Source organism: Dermacentor albipictus, chromosome 3, assembly GCF_038994185.2.
Source record: "Dermacentor albipictus isolate Rhodes 1998 colony chromosome 3, USDA_Dalb.pri_finalv2, whole genome shotgun sequence".
Classification (NCBI taxonomy): domain Eukaryota; kingdom Metazoa; phylum Arthropoda; class Arachnida; order Ixodida; family Ixodidae; genus Dermacentor; species Dermacentor albipictus.
The window spans coordinates 40807628-40827602 of record NC_091823.1 but is presented as its reverse complement, the minus strand read 5'-3'; the positions used below and the strand labels follow the sequence as shown (position 1 = coordinate 40827602).

The window sequence follows — 19975 nt, the reverse complement described above, 5'->3', positions numbered from 1 at the left end:
GCTCGAAGAGACGCCTAATTGGTACTACATCTGATAAAGCTTGAATTAGCGGTACTTGTTCTTGAGGTCTCGGCAAGTTTGTTCCACTTCATTTTTCTAAGACGGCCGCTACAGTCGTAGGTTCCACCCACGACAAGCCGGTCGTGGTTCCACCTATGCACTTTCACTCGGGGGAAGCTATTTAAAACACAGCAACTGTGGAATAAAAGGCTCCCACGTATGTGGTTCGTTCGTAAAAAAAAAAGTATTAGCATCAATAATTAAAAGGTCACCAAGCGGCCAGAAGCCCGCAGGCCTCCTCAATCCGCTGTACCAACCGGTGTTCTTGGTCTGGGTCCGAGCCGAGCATGTTATATGACCGCTCGACTGTCGTGGCACGAGCAGAGTATTCCCAAGGATAAATCTTAGAATATATATAGCGTTAAGTTGGCCAAGGTGCCCGTTTGCAATCTCCACCAAGTGACTTCTTGCCCCATACATAAACTTTTTAAGATTTGTCGCCCAGGCGATAAGCTAAACCCCATTGACGCGATTTTGTGCGCGACAGCGACGAGCGACGGGTTCGCGCGACGGATCGGGCCGTCGCTTGAACAGATCGCTCGGTCTTGTCGCGCGATCGCTCGGTTTTGCAAATCTAGAATTCGTCGCTCGTCGCCCGGAAGTGCTATGAGCGACTAGCCAATAGCGCAAAGCCGGAACTGGATGTACATAACTTCAGTACTTCTGATTGTCGCACGGAACGAGCAAACGATTGAATTTTTATACGTGCAAGGATAAGAACCTACTGCAAGACTTTCAGAAATATTTTATGCTGCTTTTTACAGTAAAATACATCAACTTAAGTTAATAAAGCACGCGTCACGCTAGTTTCGGCGCCTATATTGCTGCCCTCATACCGGCAACGCTGGGGAGACGTCGCTCGAAGTCGTCGCTCGCATGGGGTGCAACTTGTAGGCGACGAGCGAACGCGACAGCCATCTCCATCGCGTCGCTTGTCGCTGTCGCGTGCAAGATCGCTTGCATGCCGCGGTATAAACCCCATGCAAGCGATCTTGCACGCGACAGCGACAAGCGACGCGATGGAGATGGCTGTCGCGTTCGCTCGTCGCCTACAAGTTGCACCCCATGCAAGCGACGACTTCGAGCGACGTCTCCCCAGTGTTGCCGGTATGAGGGCAGCAATATAGGCGCCGAAACTACCGTGACGCGTGCTTTATTAACTTAAGTTGATGTATTTTACTGTAAAAAGCAGCATAAAATATTTCTGAAAATCTTGCAGTAGGTTCTTATCCTTGCACGTATAAAAATTCAATCGTTTGCTCGTTCCGTGCGATAATCGGAAGTACTGGAGTTATGTACATTCAGTTCCGGCTTCGCGCTATTGGCTAGTCGCTCATAGCACTTCCGGGCGACGAGCGACGAATTCTAGATTTGCAAAACCGAGCGATCGCGCGACAAGACCGAGCGATCTGTTCAAGCGACGGCCCGATCCGTCGCGCGAACCCGTCGCTCGTCGCTGTCGCGCACAAAATCGCGCCAATGGGGTTTAGCACGTGTTTCGTATACTAGAGTCGCTGATCATAATCTTGCAGTTGAAAGAGGCGATATGTGGTAGGCTTGCAGGCGCTCATCCGCTTAGCTCTCTGCTTTGCATAGCACGCCACTAAGCGCAAACTCGCTCTCGTGCAAATAAATTACAATTACCGTATTCTTTGCATAATGCATGACCGCGGTCAACTGATAGAGTATGGTGCACTTCGCAGCCTGGTTAGAGTGATTCAATTTTAATAAATGCAATACAAATTGATATAGAATGCGGATGTAAATGTAGGACTGATGCACTGAATATATATATATATATATATATATATATATATATATATATATATATATATATATATATATATATAATATATATGTAAATGTAGGACTTGCACTGAATATATATAGTAACAATTGAGATCAAGACACTTATAAAGTAATAAATTTATCGCCACGCTAGTGAAAAGGCATGCACGAAAACAAGCTGTCTGAAACATTTAACATTTTAGAAAAGCTGCATGATGCGCATTAAAAAAAGAAAAACCTGTAAGCTTTAATTAGGTCCCGTAAAACTAACTTATGTCACGACAACCACATTTATAAACTTACAACATTTTGCTTCATGTTTACAGTTGGGAGCACAGAAGAAAGTAACAAGATCAGTTGTCTCGACAGTCAGACACGGCGAGCAATCTCGCAACTTCACGATAACACTTCACTTCAGGCCTTCATTTCATGATAAACTTCCAGTATATCAGGGCCCCCAGGATACAAATCTCGATAACAATAATCACGATTAGGATCAATTTGTTCGTCATAACACGTCTGTACATGGTGCGCAATATCTTGCGGGCCGTGGTGAGGTTTTGATCGGTCTCTTCTAGCCTCTCTTTCGTGCGCACTAAAGACTCCCTCTGAGTGCGAAGTTCCTCGGCTACAGCCGTCCCAATTTGGTCAGTTTCAGCGGCCACTTGGAAAGTTCTTGCCAGACTATCTGTGGTTCTGTCTAACGTTTCGTTCATCTGCAAAAGTCTGCTCCGTTGAGGGTCGCCGGCGCCAAAATCACCGAGAACGCTGGACGGACTTAAGAGGTCCTGCCTTGCAATGGTGACGTGCGTGACGCCGCCAGCCAGGGACGCCGCGGTCTTGTTCACATCGTCCAATTCCGAGCGATACTTTCGCGTCTTGGAATTCATGTGCACGCGGTAAGGGTTCGGCGCCGCCCTCGCCTCTTGCTCTAGCTCTTGCAAGACGCTGCTGGCTTGGTCCACTTTGCGCTGCACTTCACGAAGCAGAGACTTCTTGCTTTCGGCGACACCACCCCGTCCCTTTGCATTCTCCAGTTTGCGCCGTATGTCTTCCATAAGTGAAACGAAGTCCTCCTCGAGGTCCTCGAACTTTTCTGATGACATCGCGGTCCTCGAAGGCTTGCACCCGGCCAAACGCACAAAATGGGTACCCAAAATTACTGTCTACCATGCGATCAGACGACACAATCGACGGAAACACCCAGCTGCTATCCTGTGACCAGAAATCCAAAATAAGTCGCCTTATGTCAAGCCAAGCCTTTCTTCTGGTGTGCTCAAAAATTACGTTTCTTGAAGTCATCTTCTGCAAAAATAAAACTAGAAACAAGCTTTATTTCTTAAGCTTATGCAATAATCTACATCCTGTGATCGCCACAAATTTGAATTAACCGTTTTAATAGTCACAGGTGTTGCTAAAGTTGAAGGGTTTGACGTTTGCGACATCACAAACGCACTTGAGTCTCTTCAGTTGTGTCAGTTGTTGCGTACAAAAAAAAGTTGCTCTAACGTCATCACAGTCACGTGAGAAAACGCAGACTTGCTGCTGCTGCCATCTGTCTCCAGCTGGTAGGGCTGATAGTTTCAAGCAAAAACATTAGCCTGTCTGTGAGTCTAGCAAGTAGATTGCACTGGCGATCATTGAGCAAAGTCGTGCCATACAGTCAGCTGAACGCCTGGAAAATAACCTCGGCCCATCCACGTTCGCACAATGCGACTTGTTAAAGCGTTATAACTACGTGTTTACTCATGTGCGCGTAGAAATCACTCGTCGAAGTGGCATATAGAGGAGAAAAAATCGCACACGTCGAGAATACTGACCGATGGCTGCGTCTCCGGAATCAAACATGGCAGATTTTGATGCGATCTACGAGGAAGACGACGACGAGGACCGAGCGAATGAAGACTCGCTTGTCAGTCTCGTGCCAGAGCCCGTGGTCATCAGAGGTGCGGGCAACATGACCGTGTGAGTAGCAGCCGCGCGTGAAGCGCGGCTCGAGAGACTGTGATGGCATCGCTCACAAAGAGACCTCCCGCTGGGCGCGCGCGTGGAGAAGTTCCGTGACGATGCGTTTCACTATTTTTGGCTTTGTTGCATTCATCGTTATGGGAATATGCAGACAAAATTATTTCGACTTACGCTATTTGAAACACGCGTTGCACTAGGCACTTCGCAGTCTGCGAAGAGAAGGCGCAGGACACCCAGCGCTTAGCGTTCCAAATTTTGTATTACGAATCGGTTTTGAATGCTTCTGAACTGTAAACTTCTAAACGTAACTCCAAATGGTGGCTTCAATAAATTAAAGAAATGAAATGTCGTCTTCTGGATTTGTTTGCCTGCGGCTTCCACAGCATTCTGCGCCGTTCAGTACTTTGCTCAGACTGCGGTATATGAGCGCTCAAACTACAGAGTCCGCATTTGCAAAGGGAATCTTGTGGTATTCCCGAGTTCAGCTTATACTGTGAATCAGTTCTCACGTCGCTTGTCGCCTGAAAACTGACGTCACCGACCAGATCCATTTACCCATTCACGTGTTGTTATTGATCAGCTGATTCAGCGGCTGGACACTTCGTCTCCTGGGAGGCCTTTGTTTTCTGCGAAGCTGCACGCGCGCTAGCCCTCCGTTGTCTAGACGGCAGGTCCCTCCGTTTTTCACGAACGAGTAGGCCGCATATATTATGTGCTCTGTGCGCAGCAGCCGCTGCGTAATCTATTAGCGCGAGCGTAACGTTACGACCGAGTGCTTTTTATTGCTGCTGTTCTAACGCCAGCTGTGCGGTGTGTTTACGGACGTTGCGCAGATTTGGGCTGAGCAACAAGTTCGACACGGAGTTCCCGCCCACGCTATCAGCCAAGGTAAACAGCGGAAACGACTGCTCTCTTTCTTGCCTCTACTACTAGTAGGTTTTCTTAGCTCCAGAATTATATTGTGTGTGTTTGTGTGTGTGTGTGTGTGCGCCTGTGTGCGCGCGTGTTAGCGAGCGCATTCATCTTAGATGAAGCATGTGCTGCAGTCTACACTGTCAGATGTCTCTGCATTTGCTTCATGGATCTTGTTAACAGTGTGGCACAACAAAAGCATGCAAACAGAAAGCAGGACTGTTGTTGACTCGCAACTACATTTTAATAAGAAAGTATATTTGTATCATATATATACAGATATGAAATGACATAGACACGCTTCATACCTTTATACACACACATGAAATTTCTCCTTCGCAAAAGCAGATGACCCACATCGATGGCATAATGGAGACAGTGATAAAGTGCAGTCGCACGATGCGCTAATGGGCAGAGAAAGTGAGTCTAGCAGTAACGATGATTTGCATCACAATGCGTATGCACTGTTATTATTTCTGCACTGCTAGATACACTTGCCAACGAAGGCATTTGTGAAGCACACAGAATCTACTAATTGTAGCGTTACTGCATTTTGTGAGCAAATAGCGCAGTGATACCTGCACCATTAGCATCTTAAACGTACTATCATCTGCACATTTCCTTCCTCTGTTTTGCTGTCCTGCTAAACTGCGGAGCCGGTGTCCCATGATATGTCATCCACCTTGATGTGGAATGCTATTGAATTATCACAACTCTTGTTGGATTCGAGGATGTCGTGGTCTCCCGAGGCTCGCGCTCTAGCTTACGCTGCCAGTGCGTATTAAAAGGGTAGCTGGCCTACATTCCCGGGGGGGGGGGGGGGGGAGGGGGAGGGGAGGAGGTCGCATGGAGGCTAAGTATACCCTTACTGTCATCTGTAATTTCTCGACGAGAGTTGCTAACTTTTTCTTGAGTACGATGTAAGGACGTTGGAGGAATAGAATGGGAGGTTTATTCACATTAGGGAAAAAACGGGCCAACCTATCTACTGGAAGAGGCATAAGATACTCGTACTGGCAGGAGCATCGAGCACAGTGCACATAGCATGCAGCTATAGGTTACATATTGGAGCAGACTGCATCGTTCTGAGAAAGTACACTCCACACACTCAGGATAGCTCTTAAAAACCCTTCGTCTTCCCTAATCACTCACTAGGGAAAACAGGTAATGCTCCAATCAACCAGTCCAGTGGTTTATATCGGCACAGCACACTGCCTCTAGGTGGAGAAGGTTGACACAAAGCCCGTGCCCTGCCTCCAAGCTTATCCTGGATAGGGGGAAGCAAGCATACCAGACCCAGTGTTTCACTAACAACCTGGGAGAGGTCACTGGCCCAAGCTTGTTAGGAGGTAAAGCTTCTCGAAATCCTGCCATCTTTCCCAGAAGTTTCGGGAAAACCTTCGTCCTCTCGTTCTCCCGCTGACCTCTAATTTGCCGTCACTGTCAGTGTCTCAGTGTCCATGTTGACTTGGTGGAATGTTGTTCAACTTCGGTACCACAATGATGCCAGACTCTGCTTTTCGGTGAACACACCAAATCTGACACTCTACAAGGGGAACTGCAGTTCAGTGCCACTGATGGTACACCTTCCAGTTACACCACTTTAATGCATCAGTGCGCATGACTGCAATAGCCATTTGCTATCATTAAGTGTGGTATATGGGTATTTAAAGGACAAGTCATTGTTGAATGCCTCAGTGCCTTCGAATGGATCTGTGCAACAATTGTTTTAAAAGGAGGATAGGTTTGTTCACTTGTGCAATGGTTAAACTAAGAAAACCTAAATCATTGATAAGTTTTCACTTCTGCAGAGAGGAGTTTTCTTTAGTTTGCATTGAGATAACCTCCAAGCAGGATCTTGCTTCTGTGAATTGCCTGGAGCCACTCAAACAGCGGAACTGTGATCCAGCTGTTTGAAAAGCACTTCACATTGATAACATTGTTTATAGCCATTCGTGAGAAGGATTACATGCAAAAGCAGGTTTTGAACTTAAGCAGCAGCTTGTCTTGACATCACATAACTCATATCTGCGGAAAACATGTGAAAAAGAGCTGTTTGTGCTTGCGTAATCACTCAGCACAATGAGCAAAGTGCTTGAACCTTCATACATCAATGAACTTCGCTCTTTTTGGAAGGATGGGAGATTTAGATGTGTATTAAAGAGTCTCAGTTGCTCAAAATTAATCTGGATCCGTCCTGTACAGTGTCCCTCATAGATTGTTCCAAAGTTTAGATATGTTAAACTTCTTGAATTATTACTAACTGCTATTACTGTTTCTTTCTTGCATGCTTTTCACATGTGAACAGGTGGCACCTGAAGAGTTCAAGGCGACCATTATGCGCATAAACAGTGTGCTGCGCAAGACATTGCCGGTGAATGTGAAGTGGCTCTTTTGTGGGTGTCTGTGTTGCTGCTGCACTCTTGGCTGTTCCCTGTGGCCTGTCGTCTGCCTCAGCAAAAGGGTGAGCAATGCGATTCTACGCCACCAGCTCTTGCATGACTGCGAGTTGTATGCAGCAAGCATGAACAACAACCTTTTGCTCCTTGAGTGCAGTCGGGGAAGAAAGGTAAAAAGCAAGGACACACACAGCTCTGACTTCCTACTGAACTTAATTGATGCAAGAGTAATGCTGTGTTCATTTGGGCTCACTAATGTTGAAGTAAAAGACACCCCTAACCAAAATTATTATTTGTTGCACCTAGACTGCCAAGTTCAGCTCAACTTTGCAGTTCTGTGACAAATTGACATTGACAAAATTGACGAAATGACGTTGAAAGTAGTGCAATGTTGTGTGATGATGTGTATAATAACAGAAAGGGGAAGAAAGGCATGATGCTGCAGAAATGAAGCAACCCCTGCGAAGGGATTTTGCTGGCGCATCCAAAACGCACTGAATCCCACCCGTAGTTTCGAGGGTGGCCTCCTTGCTCTGTATGTCCAGTGCCTGCATTCTTTGATGAAGAGGAAAGAGAGGCAATGCATGACAATGGTAGCCTTGACAGAGTTGCCACTGCTAATCTGCTGAAACCTGCTCATTGCTTTTGTCAACTATATAACAGGAAAGCAAAACAAGACCTATCTCTATCAACCCTCTCGTCCAGTTATTGTTATTATCAATATTTTCATATAAAGATACAAAGGAACTAAGTTGGTGCTGGAACATTGGGTGTAATAAATCTAAATTCTGGTGGTTAGACACATTCACTTCATGTTTCAAAAGACTATGCTAAACAAATCTGATGAACGAAAAAAAGTTCGTTACTCACTGTGAAATGTATTGTTGTTCAACTTATTTGACCAAATAATGTTCCTTACACACTGTGGTTTGGACTTATAATGTGGAACATCTGTGTATTTTGTCAAAGAAGACAGAGAATCATAAGGGGACTTGCTTTCATCAGGTGCGCCTCCTTGTAGAAATGTTGGCGCTACTGAAATTCCTTGTTCAACCACTGTTGATGCTAAAGTATGTTGTGGCAGATTTTGAGGTGACTAACTAAACAGTGATATCTCGGATTGTACATCTTAAAATGTTCAACAGAAAAGAAAAAAAGGGAAAGCTGCACAAATGAAATTAACTATTGGCGTTGGTTGGTACATCTTGTCAAATAGCAGAATATTAAACAGTGCGACACAGGACACTGCAGGACAGCGCCGCCCTGTATTTTTTTCCTTCATCCTGTGTTGCGCTGTTCAAAATTATGCTGCTTGACAAAATTAACTACATCCAACATTGCGCATGCTTAATTTGTTTAAGCCTGCCACGGCACACATTTGGCTACAGTGCTGTTGAAGGAGACCACCGCTTGTGCATTTGCACACAAAATAGAACACACTAGCGCACACAGTCTTAATTTCTACATCTGCCTGCTGTTCTCAGGACCACCACTAGTGCTGGCTGGGTCGAATGAAACAGGCTCTCTTGATTTGGGAAGTTACCACAAAGAGCACGAGACTTGAAGAAAGGAACAATGCGAGGCGGTACATACAACTGATGATCTAATGAAACGAGTGCAGAGCTTATATAGATCAGACACACGTGTGCACCCGAAAAGCAACGTAAAAACCAATAAAAACACGACCTTAAACAGGGGTGCGACACAAATGCCAAGTTAAACGCTGAAGACTGACGAGGCACCGAACACGTGTGTACCACATATTACTCAAAAGACTAGTGCAAATAACAGGGACACAGACAGAGGAAACAAAAGTTCTGTCTGAGAAACAGCAGCTGATGGTGAGCTGACACAATTGCCATCCTTAAAGCATCACATGGCCACTGCCTCTACAATCTCACTTTCCAGCTGGCCACTCTTGAGGCCACATCCATATTTTGGAGGCTGTAGCCAATTGTCATGCCACCAGAAGCTTTTTGTTCTATATTTTGATTGCAAAATTGTGTGTACTAGCCAGGAATTGTACTCAATGAACACATTAGCAGCATCACAAAGACTGGGCTCTTGTGTCGTAGTAACCAAAAACATTAGTGAAGAATATAACTGCATGTCCTATTCCATACATTGCTATAAAGTTATACTATGATTTTGTAGGATTGTGCTATTTACAAGGGCATTGGCGTCTGTCGCTTGGACATTTTTCAAACTGTTCCTCCTGTTTTCATTGTGCCTGTTCCCACAGACAAGACATTCAATAGAGAAAGTCTTGGATTGGGAAAATAGTCATCTTTATCACAAGGTAAGGTCACGAGGATTTGCTAAATGTGTAAATGTCTTTCTCTGTGATTGTCCCAACATCTGCATGGGGGTATGAAATTTTTGGAAGTTTTAATGAATGGGAAAAAGAAAGAATTGTGAGACCTCTTTCAGAATAAGCCTGCATGAGTGATGCTACTGAAGGAAAACTAATTTCTGAATATTCTTGTGCAAAGCAGCATACAAAGCCAATGTGGGCACCTTTGTGTTTCTTGGTGTGTTTTCACCCATAAAAAGGACCGTGATACAGACAGCGTGGCACTAGTATTATCTATGGGTATTTTCTTTTTCCATAATTTTTCACTTGCATTGCAATGCTTGCTCAGGTTGGGGTGATTACTTGACAAGTCTCTGTGCTCTTCAGGCACTGTGTTTACATCTGCACATGCAAACATTACACTTAAGAATTGCAAGCATAAATAAAAAAAAATGTGTTAAAACATATAGCATACTTGTTAAGGCACTTTGAATTTTACATGTACTGCAAAGTTGGCTAAATCATTTTAAGAGTCTAGCATTTTCCTTGTTGTGTCCACATTCAGTGGTTATTCAGTCAAATTGAGTTAAAAGGGGCAAAAGCAACTTGGCTATGCTGCGGCAGCCACCATGTGTTAAATATCAAGAAAAATGATGGCAGCAAAAGTTGCATTACCCTGTAATTTCTTCACAGAGCCAGTATCGTCTAATAGTTGAAACTCTCTGACAGGGGCACAAGTGGTTTATCTCCACAAATAAATGTGGGGTCTAAAGGTATTTAGTATATGTAATGAAAGGGTTTTTTGTCTTTATTTATAATACCTGCCGTGGTGGTGTAGGGGCTATGGTGTCACGCTGCTAAGCCTGAAGGCATGGGATTGAATCTCGGCCGCTGCGGTGGCCGCATTTCAATGGGTACGAAATACAAGAATGCCCGTATACTGTGCATTGGGTGCACATTAAAGAACCCCAGGTGGTCGAAATTAATCTGGAGTCCCCCACTATGGCGTAATCATATTGTGGTTTTGGCATGTAAAAACCCAGAACTTAATTTTTTGTTTTGTTTTACGATATGAGGACACGTAATCAAAATGTTCACTCGCATTAAATATGAGCTGCAATACCATGCCAGGGGTCAAAGGGGCCCCAGAGTGCACAGTGGCGCTGATATATGAAGAAACTGGGGGGCTCTGAAGTTACATGACATCAAAGTAGCAAAAGGTCTCTATCCGCACATAACACAGACTCTCTGGCATGCATTCAATTTCCAGTGACAGAAGTGGGCAAAACTTCGTTTTAAAGCAAATTCAGTGGAACCCACCTCACAATGACTGCTGCCGACAGTAATGCATTTAGCATTGAATCATTATAGTGACGCAGTCTATTGCCACTGTGGAAACTAGTCATGTTTGAGGGCTCTGCCGCAACGGGATTTCTCTTTCACGCTTCTCCGAGAACACTTGGTGGCAGCTAGCGCTGCTGCTGCGAAGGTGCCGTGTGGTCTCCAAAATGCATGGCGCACGATTGTGTCGGAATGCCGAGGAACATGTCATGCTGCAACCGAGCTCCTCTCTCGCACTTTTTTCTGGATACACTGGGCCATCTAGTGGTGCTTCCAAGAAGTCCGGGCGTGGCCTCCGAGATGAGAAGCGTGGCACACCGGTGCCTGCAAATGCTGAAAATTGTGCCCTCACTTGCTGCATACTCAGTGGCACATACTCAGTGACCCAAATTGGCGAGAGGTTCATTGAAGGGTGACACATCGCATATAACCGACACCCTCAATTACAACAGTCTGGAAAGAAAAAAAAATAGTTCTGCACTTATAGACCGTAAAAATAATGGCATACAACAAGGCTCATCGTCTCCATTAGTGCATGCACGACTCGTTCAAGTCATATCTTTGGCTAGTGTCTCTGTTCGCCCAATCTTTGGCGGTGCTGATAATCTTCAGCTTCTGCTGCTTTGTAAAGGACGGCTGTTGAGTTCTAGTTTGCCAGTGTCGCTTGCACTATCACTATTACTTCATGCACTTCGTGAACTACTAAACACAAAATGGCGCCTCATAGAGAGGAAGAGAATGAGCTACTGGGAAGGTAGGGAGAAAGCAATTTCAATACCCAGGGGTGGGATGAGGATGGGGGTTCCCTAAGAGATTACGAAACTTTGAATGGCACAGAACCTCGCCTTGATGTGATTTCATGGCTGCGCGCAGTGCGTGCCACACTGTACCCAGTGCATCTGTGGCGCAGCCTGCTAAAGTGTCTGGTTGCTGTCCTTGAGGAGTCCTCGTGACGTGGGTTCGATACCGCTCAGCATTGGAGAAACCTATGTGGGATCTTTTTCGTCACTGTAAAGCAGCAAATTTCCAGTGGCGACATGCCTAGTTCCTCAAGTTGACATCAAAGATGTTCATTGAAGAGAGGTGCACACCTATTGACACACACCCATTTACCTAAGTTGGCATCAAAGGGGTTCGTTGAAGAGCGGTACATATGTACACATCGCCACATACTTGGTGACTCAGGTTGGTCCAACGATTGTTTTCGAACCATGTTCCCTCAGCAGAGCAGCGCGACCTGCTACCCATTCGACCATGGGCTACCCAGCGATTCAGGTAGGCGGAAAAAGGGTTGCATGCAAACATACATACATAAATAGTTGGCCTCCGGAAACCACGTAAAGTGCCCTAGGAATGCAAACACATTAAAATTTGTTTAATAAATACCAGTAACTGTACCGGTGTTTATTCCTCCACATTTTTGTATGTCAGCGCCGCTGTGCTATCTTGGGGTTCTTGATCACAGGCACGATGTTGCAGCTTATGTTGAACGTGACTGTCCCGAAACCTTAACAGTTCATAGCATTTGTGGCTTAATCCATGCATGCTAAAGGTGGCATTTCTGAAAGTGAACAACCAAGAATATGGTTTTGCTTGACCTTAACATGACATCAAAATTTTGTAGTGTAAGCATTTTTGGAACACCTATTGCTCATGACCAAAAGATTTACTGCTGCAAATCAAGGGGGGTGGGGACGTTACTGAATTTTTAAAATAAATAAGCAAAAGTACTTTAAACTAACTAAATAGATATGCATATCACATTTACCATATTTGAAAGCTGCTAGGTGCTTTTCGGATGTATGAAGATGTCTGAGAGCACAATCGTTAGTACATTCATTGAACAAAAAAGTGTTGATGTGATGTCGTTGCAGCTTGGACTGCACTGGAAGCTTGGAAAACAGAGGTGCGACTCCAACAGCATGATGGAATATGTGAGTAAAACTGAGAAGCTTGAATATATATTGTGCGAGTGAAATTTACTATGTTGTATGTTGAGAGGGAGGTCTTATAGTAGTATCATGCAGGGAATTTCACAGGCCTCCAGACTGATGGTCTGTTTTGTTGACTCAGTGAGCAACAGGCACTGCTACTGCATGGGAAGCTTCGGCAGCGATATTTACCTGTTGTTTAATTCCAGGGTCATGTTCACAAAGCTTCTGTTATGTTGCTTGCTCTTAGGCTTATGTTTGGGTGCCTGCCACTCGCGATGGGGCTAGACGTGGCTCGGTAGCAATAAAATTATGCAGCAATGGGCACTTGTAGAGCATATTCTAATTCTCTCGCAGGCAAATTTTTCACATGTAGCACAGAGGTCAGCGGGTTTTCCACAAAACATAGTCTCAAATTTGTCCTGTCAGAATTTTTTTTCAAGTGCCCAGTAACTGCCCACTGCCCAGTAACTGCAAGTAAGAAAAAAAGGTATTTTCGCATGACTAGAAACACTAGAAACTATGACTAGTTTCTAGTATGACTAAAAACTAGGAGCAAGAAAGAATTCTTAAAAAGGTAGTGATATCACCTTCAGGCGGTATCACTTTCTGTGATACCGCCTGAAGCAGGGTTCTGCACAAGGTGGCATAGTGTAGCACTGCAAAATGTCACTCATCTGCTTCTTCGCTGCTTTCGTGCTGCAGTGCTCTCTCATAGGCACAACAAAATAGACTTGCAGCAAATCCTGAGTAACCAACATTTTCTTATTGTCAAGAAAATTGTTTCGGAGCTCTTGCACACATTCCAAAGCCACAACTCCTTCAAAACGATCAAGCAGACAGCAGCACTGAGATCTGTTCATAGTGCAGGAAATGCTGTAGATCAGTTTTCGTGGCGACCGAGGACACTTTAAAAGATAGAATAATATTGTGTTAGTAGTCTTTTTTTAAGTGAAGCTTTCTTTCCCTTTCCTCCCCAATTTTTGGGTTCTGGATGTCTTGCATGATTGTCTGGCCCTTGGTATATTGCAAACCAGTACTGAATACAGTGCAAATCAAGGTGGCCTGTGGTGGCCGGTGGTGTATGCAAGCATGGACGTGAGCTCTTAATTCCAACATGCCGTCGACGTCCTTTCTTCACCTTTATTCTATTGTGACCATTCCTTCGTTGTCATGCCGTCATTGTAGTTCTGGCGTCTTCATCCTGTTGCCTCTTTGTTGTCATCATCATTCCGTTGTTGTCATTCCATCTTCACCATGCTGTCATCATTGCGCTGCCGTCAAGAAAGTGTTATCATACAGTTGTTGTCGTGCCGTTGCGGTTGTTCCATTGTAGTCATGCAGCCATCACACTGTTGTCATTATTTGTGGGATTCATATGCCATGTGGGATTCAAGTGCCATGAGTTTATGTTGAGTGAGACGTTTCCTAGTGAAAATGTGTCCAACTTGGTCATGTGTGCTCTATAGCCTTGCAAATGTTCACTAAACAAAAATAGAGTTCTTAGCAAGCACCTATGAAATCTAACTGAATCTCACATCCGTGCTGTTGTTTGCTTGGGATCTGCACTCAATCAATGTCGTGTTAGTAGTGCTTTTTTTTTTTGTACACCTAGTGGGAGTTTGTGCATTTGGCTGGAGAGGACTGCCAGATGTGAAATTTTTGTTTTCATTGCGTTTGTCCCCCTTTCAAACTGAGGCCACAGTACCATCATTCTAATAAGAGGAATTAAGTCAGTTTTGAATGTGTTGTTAAATTTAGGCTGGTTGCTTGCTTTGCTGAATTTTCTTCAGATTTTACTTGTGAAGTAGACCCAACTATGCAGTGTGCTATGGAAGTTTATAAAGTTTATCTCTTGTGATCTTTAGGACTCCACATGAAAGGTGTTGTCACATGTGTCTACTCTAAAGCACAAGTCTTACTTTGAACTGCCACTTGAGGGCTGTTGATGCCTTTGGAGGGAGGGGTGTATAGAGGTAAATGAGGGAAGAACAGCACAAAGCAACAGAATACCTTCTTTTGCATACTTAACATCAGTGCTCTGTTTTCATCTCTTAGGTGCTTCTCATTGAGTTTATCCCAAAGCTGGCCATTCATCGGCCGGACTAAAAGCCGTCCACTGTAACCACCATCGCATCCGAACCAAGGTTGGACAAAAAGGGCAGCATCACAGAGGAAGTGCATCTGCAGTGAATCTCAAAAAAAAAAAAAAAAAGAAAGACCGGACGCTGGGGAGTGGCGGTGTGCGTGCGGGCCAAAGTGCCTGCAATGCTGCAAGATGGGGTTCTGACTGTAACTGTGGCTATGTACTTGGTCCTGGGCTAGCTGCGTGACATTGCCACTTGCTTTCAGGGTTCTACCATTGTGCAGCAGAAAACATGTCTGGGGAAGCACAGAGGATGCGTGCACCCTGCTGGTGTTCCAGGGGGCCTCATTTGCTTAGTCATGTGTTTCTGTTTTCTGAAGCACATAATGCCCGGTTATAGGTATTGAGAACAATGGTGGTGCTGAAGGAGTGCCGAACTGGTCTGTTGAGTCGGGCACTCTGTTGCTGGGTACGTGTCATGAATTGCTGCCCGTCACCTGAACAAATGCTTGTATAATGTGAGTGCTGGTTGACAGCTGCTGCTAAACCAGAATGCACGAAGTGCAAATGAGCCGTGTCAAGAGGGAGCTCTGCTTGACAACAAAATTTGTCAGCTTGACAAGTTGAGCGCAGAAAGAAAAAAGTTACACTGGTGCCTTTTCAGCAAGGTAATTGCAACAACCAGCATTCTACTACTTCACTGGTGCCCTTAGTATGTTACTGTTCGCTGTAGTCAGCACTGTTACTTTGCAGCAATGCGCATGCCTTCACCATAACATCTCTTACACTATTTTTCTGTCCCGAGTGTCGATATAAAGTGTCAGTGTTTCTGACAGGTGCCACAAAACGTAGCATCATTGCATAAGCAAGCATAAGCACTGGCATACTTTATGAAGTCTCCTTTTGGGTAACACATTCATTATTGGCAGAAAGTTTTATTGCTGTTTTTAGCAGCAAAAGCTCTTGTTGCAGCAAGAAGTGGTAGCACTGGGAAAGGGAAGCGCCTTAGCTTCTGTATGGACGGGCACCTCTGGTGTGAATGGCATGTATGAGACATATAAAGGTGCAATAGGTTAGTGCACAATTGTTGCATAAGTACTGCAACAAGAGTCGGTTAGTTTGTTTGCAGTGGTTGCATTTGACTCGTCTCTCGCTGACATATTTGATGCAGCGAGTAGAGCTGTCTCAGAACTAGCATGTCATTGTGACCCTGGCAAATCCAAGTGCAGGGGTACATAGAAACTTATCTTCTTGTGATGCCTATACTGCTGGCTAACTTGTTAGGATTTTCTTAACTCAATAGGTAGTCACTTACCATAGAACTTTGTTGATTACACTCCCGGTTCATGCAGCTTCCCGGTTTGTACTATGGAATATTTAGAAAACCCTGTTTGCATGATAAATTGTCCTGGATAACAAAGGCATTGCTTCTGTTAAATCGCTTTTTTTTTAATCGGAACTCATCAACGAGGTTCTATATCTTGTGATTGAATATGCAGTTGTTTTACGAGAACCAGAGTGCCTAATAAAGTTATGGCACAAGATTTTCTTAGGTGCTGGCAGAATCCAGCATGACATTGAGTGCTGGACTTAAATAATAAAATTTCGAATACAGCTACACAGAATAGAGAAAAGAGCTTCTCTGTGGCAAGACCTTCAAGTAGGTATGCATTGATTGTGCAACTTTGTGGCATTGCAGACTTCATAGTTGTGGCCATATGCATTGCAGTCCCTTGCAGTGAAAAAAGGTCTATGTTGTGGCTGCTCCCTAAAACTTCCCGAGTGCATGTCCTGCTTCGGAAATGATTTAAATGTGCTGTACTGCCATCGCACCATAGATGAATCAGTTTTGAGATTTGTACGGAATTCGGTGCCTCCTCAGATCCGCAGGCAGTATGGCTCAGGACTGCAAGTTTCTGAGATATTGGAACGCTGAATTGAATATGGGTCTGTTCCTTGTGATCTAGCTGACCAGTCATGCATTGTGAGAGCCTAGGGAATACCTTGAAAGAAAATAAACAGCAGTGACTATAGACCTCATTTATAATTTGCAAGTGAACTTCCCTGCACTGTCCATTTGCCCAACTAATGGAAGCATCGGCCATCATTCAAACAGAGACAAAGTGTTAGCTGCTGATGTTGATGCTTGTCTTGCACGCGTCTATATTTTCCATGTCGTAATGCAAGCAAATTGTGCTTGTACACAATATTTGCAAAAATGGCTTATGGCATCATTAGTTAGGCAAACTGTCTCATTGGAAGGATAGCTTTGCAATTATGAAAATGATCTATTGGCAGAAATATTTCAAAATTAGGTGACCTTTAAAATGCCATAGATGCCTGAAGATTAGACTGAGCATATAAACAAGGCTTGTAATGACTCTTTGTGTTTCTTAATGCCTTATGTCTCACTGCTGTAGTCATAATAGGTGTCATAGTTAGAGAGCATTTACAAACTGCTATGAAGTAATACAAAAAAAACTGGTTAGCATTTGGCAATTATTTCTTAAAAAGTAATGTAATTGCAGTATGGTTTGATGAATTCAAGGCCTGAGCAGTATAGCATATCCGGTGATGATAATGTGCAATTTAAGCCTCTTAATTTCACATTCCTATTTATTAAACTGATGCAGATTAAACACAAGGCCACTTATTACACAAGGTGCAAAGTGATAAAGGATTTAATATTGTTGCGTCGCCATCGTCAACAGTTTAGGTAACGACAGTAGCTGAAAGCAAAAAAAAAAATATATTGTAGGTACAAAACTAAGCTCTTGATGTGCGCTTGTGCTGCCTTGAGATGACATTGTCGAGGTACATTATGTGAACCCCTCATTTCAAATCTTGTGTGATACTTGTACATATATTACTCACCAGATGCACATGCAAGATGCTTTGTTAATGAGGGGTGAAGGGTGTGACAGTGTTGTGGCACCAGGAGCCTTTTGGTGGCTTGAAGTACTTGATGGCCGATGTACCTTACTATATCAGATAATCGACTCCATAAACTGTGTGAAGAAACACACTTTGGTGTCTCTGTTCTTCGTGCCGCATATGATGCCCCTTCCCCAGTTCTGCCCTCTATTTATTGTTGGCACAATTTACCGCATGATCTGACATGGCTGGCAGACCTATGCATATCAAAAAAGTGTTGAGCTGTTTTGTATGTACTTCTTTTTTTCGCTTTTGTGTGCTTGGAATAAAATCCCATATAAAGCGAAAGCATGTACTTTGTACTTGTAACTTACATACGAGTTGCATTCATATGTAGTATGGTAGCAAACATGTTAATAGGCCAACTGATGTGAAATTTCACTTTGACTAAACTTCTTATAAGTTGTGTAAAGCAGTGAACAAATCTTGGCAGAGCTGGTAATTGTAAATTTTTTTTATTAGCTGCCTTTAAACAACTTTACCAGATGATGCCGGCACCTGGAGGTGTAGCTGTGACGGAAGTCCCAGTAGACCACATCCGAGATTTCTCGGCACACTGAATGCTAGGCTCTCGGGCTGGCTCCTGTCACCACGCCTGGAGAACTGCAGAAGGCAATCTGAGCACGTGCTTCTCAACGAGATAGTATGGCGAGAAGGCTTGTCCTGGGACCCGACGATGGCCGCGGTATTTATGCTACGCATCACTAGGGCCTCCAAGCTTAGACGGGTGTGCGTTGCAACCTGAGAGTTCATGCTGAGGAGTTGTGTGTTGGATCATGCTTCACTTCCTGTGAGTGGTAACGGTAGTGCTTTTTTCAGTCTCGGTATCAAAAGCGGCAATTTTTGCAAGCTTTTCGTGAGGCTTCTGCTCGTACATAAAATGTCAAATTTCGCACAGAGGCTCTTCTATAAATACGTTATGTTAAACAAGGCTTCTTGCACAGTCCAAAATTTCGTAGTAGTTGGCCTTCAAGAGGTGAAGAGGAATGGTATACCCAAGCTGCATTATATTTTAAAGCAAAAAAAAAAGTTCATAAGCTCATTGGTACTGAACCTGCCTACATTGCATCAAAGGATTCGTTCCTAGAAAAGGCACATAAAATGGACTAGGAAGTAGAGGAAGGCAGAACACATGGGATGTGCTAGTATCCTGTCTTCATACACCTGTCCTCTCTTTCTCCATTTTATGCATGTTTTCTAGAATTAATAAACACCAACTTCCAGTTCACTGCTCTCCTCGACTCCATGTTGGAGGATGAAGAAGGCATCTCGACCATGAGGTAGAGTTGATGTTGGCCAATTAGATGTTGCTTTTAATTTTAACATGTTAAAAAGTCCTGCTATTGTTAAACTCTTAATTAAAACCTATACATGATTTGAACCAATTTCGCACATGAGCTGCATCAATCTGCTTTACTTAAACATTTGTTCAGCTGCAAATGTAGGGCGATGACGATTTAGGCAGCTGGTAAGTAAAGGATGCTGGCAGTCTGTGTGATAGAACCACGTGTCAATCAGCGTTAAAAATATATGTTTATATATATGTGCATGCAGCTAATTAAAATACAAGAGATTGAAATTTCTTTTCTCTTATATTCTCATTGACTATTTACTGTGTAACAGCGCCTGACAGCATGCTGGTGGTCTGAATAAATAAGCAGTCTAGTTGGAGCATGTAAAACAAGTAATAAAATAGCCAGTAAATTTATATGCTTGAACAAAGCTTTAATGCAAACCTCTCTGAAAAAGAAAAGTGTTATGAATGAATAGTACACTTTTGTTGGTGTTACAATGGTAACAGATACCATTAATTATCAAAAATATGCGGGCAGTATATCCATCCCAGATAATCACGGTGATAATCTTGTGCATAACTAAATATACACCTTGTATATGCACGAAAACATATACGAGGAGAAAAAAGAATTGTTCCAGTTTTAAGTAGTCTGTCGGAGAGCATTCAAGCAGTGTATATTTTTCGGGAACTGGGCTTCCCTTGAGCTTCACAAGTGGCTCTAAATGTGGTATTTTCGTTGACCGTCAATGATGCCTGCAACTTATTGTGGCACCCATTTAGTTCACGTAGGTGTCCTTTCAGCTGCACTTTTAAGGTGGCATATCAACAGCTCTTTTACTGGCTGATTCAAGGAAAATTGCAGCTCAAATTGCAGCAAAGTTTTTTAATCTTTGGTACCTTGATGTCAGCCAACTCGGCACATATAGCATGCACTCGGGAACACATTCGGAAGAACATGTTACACAA

General features: G+C 43.8%; 2 protein-coding genes across 2 annotated transcripts; one reads left to right on the top strand and one right to left on the bottom strand.

The window, feature by feature from the left end:
• Window positions 1–1971: 1971 nt before the first annotated feature.
• Vti1b (Vesicle transport through interaction with t-SNAREs 1b) lies at window positions 1972–3117 on the bottom strand. The gene has a single exon (XM_065432734.2). The coding sequence runs from the start codon at window positions 2952–2954 to the stop codon at window positions 2271–2273; it is 684 nt and encodes a 227-aa protein (XP_065288806.1). The 5' UTR covers window positions 2955–3117; the 3' UTR covers window positions 1972–2270.
• Window positions 3118–3401: 284 nt separating this feature from the next.
• On the top strand, window positions 3402–18003 carry LOC135902567 (cysteine-rich hydrophobic domain-containing protein 2). Its single transcript, XM_065432736.2, has 6 exons — window positions 3402–3813; window positions 4650–4704; window positions 7037–7192; window positions 9370–9426; window positions 12636–12695; window positions 14751–18003. The coding sequence occupies exons 1-6, from the start codon at window positions 3671–3673 to the stop codon at window positions 14799–14801; spliced, it is 522 nt and encodes a 173-aa protein (XP_065288808.1). The 5' UTR covers window positions 3402–3670; the 3' UTR covers window positions 14802–18003.
• Window positions 18004–19975: the final 1972 nt, after the last annotated feature.

Coding starts and splice junctions, on each gene's coding strand:
- Vti1b (XM_065432734.2), bottom strand. CDS start 2,954: ATGTCATCAGAAAAGTTCGAGGACCTCGAGGAGGACTTCGTTTCACTT.
- LOC135902567 (XM_065432736.2), top strand. CDS start 3,671: ATGGCTGCGTCTCCGGAATCAAACATGGCAGATTTTGATGCGATCTAC. Junction 4,705..7,036: donor CGCCCACGCTATCAGCCAAG/GTAAACAGCGGA, acceptor ACATGTGAACAG/GTGGCACCTGAAGAGTTCAA. Junction 9,427..12,635: donor ATAGTCATCTTTATCACAAG/GTAAGGTCACGA, acceptor ATGTCGTTGCAG/CTTGGACTGCACTGGAAGCT.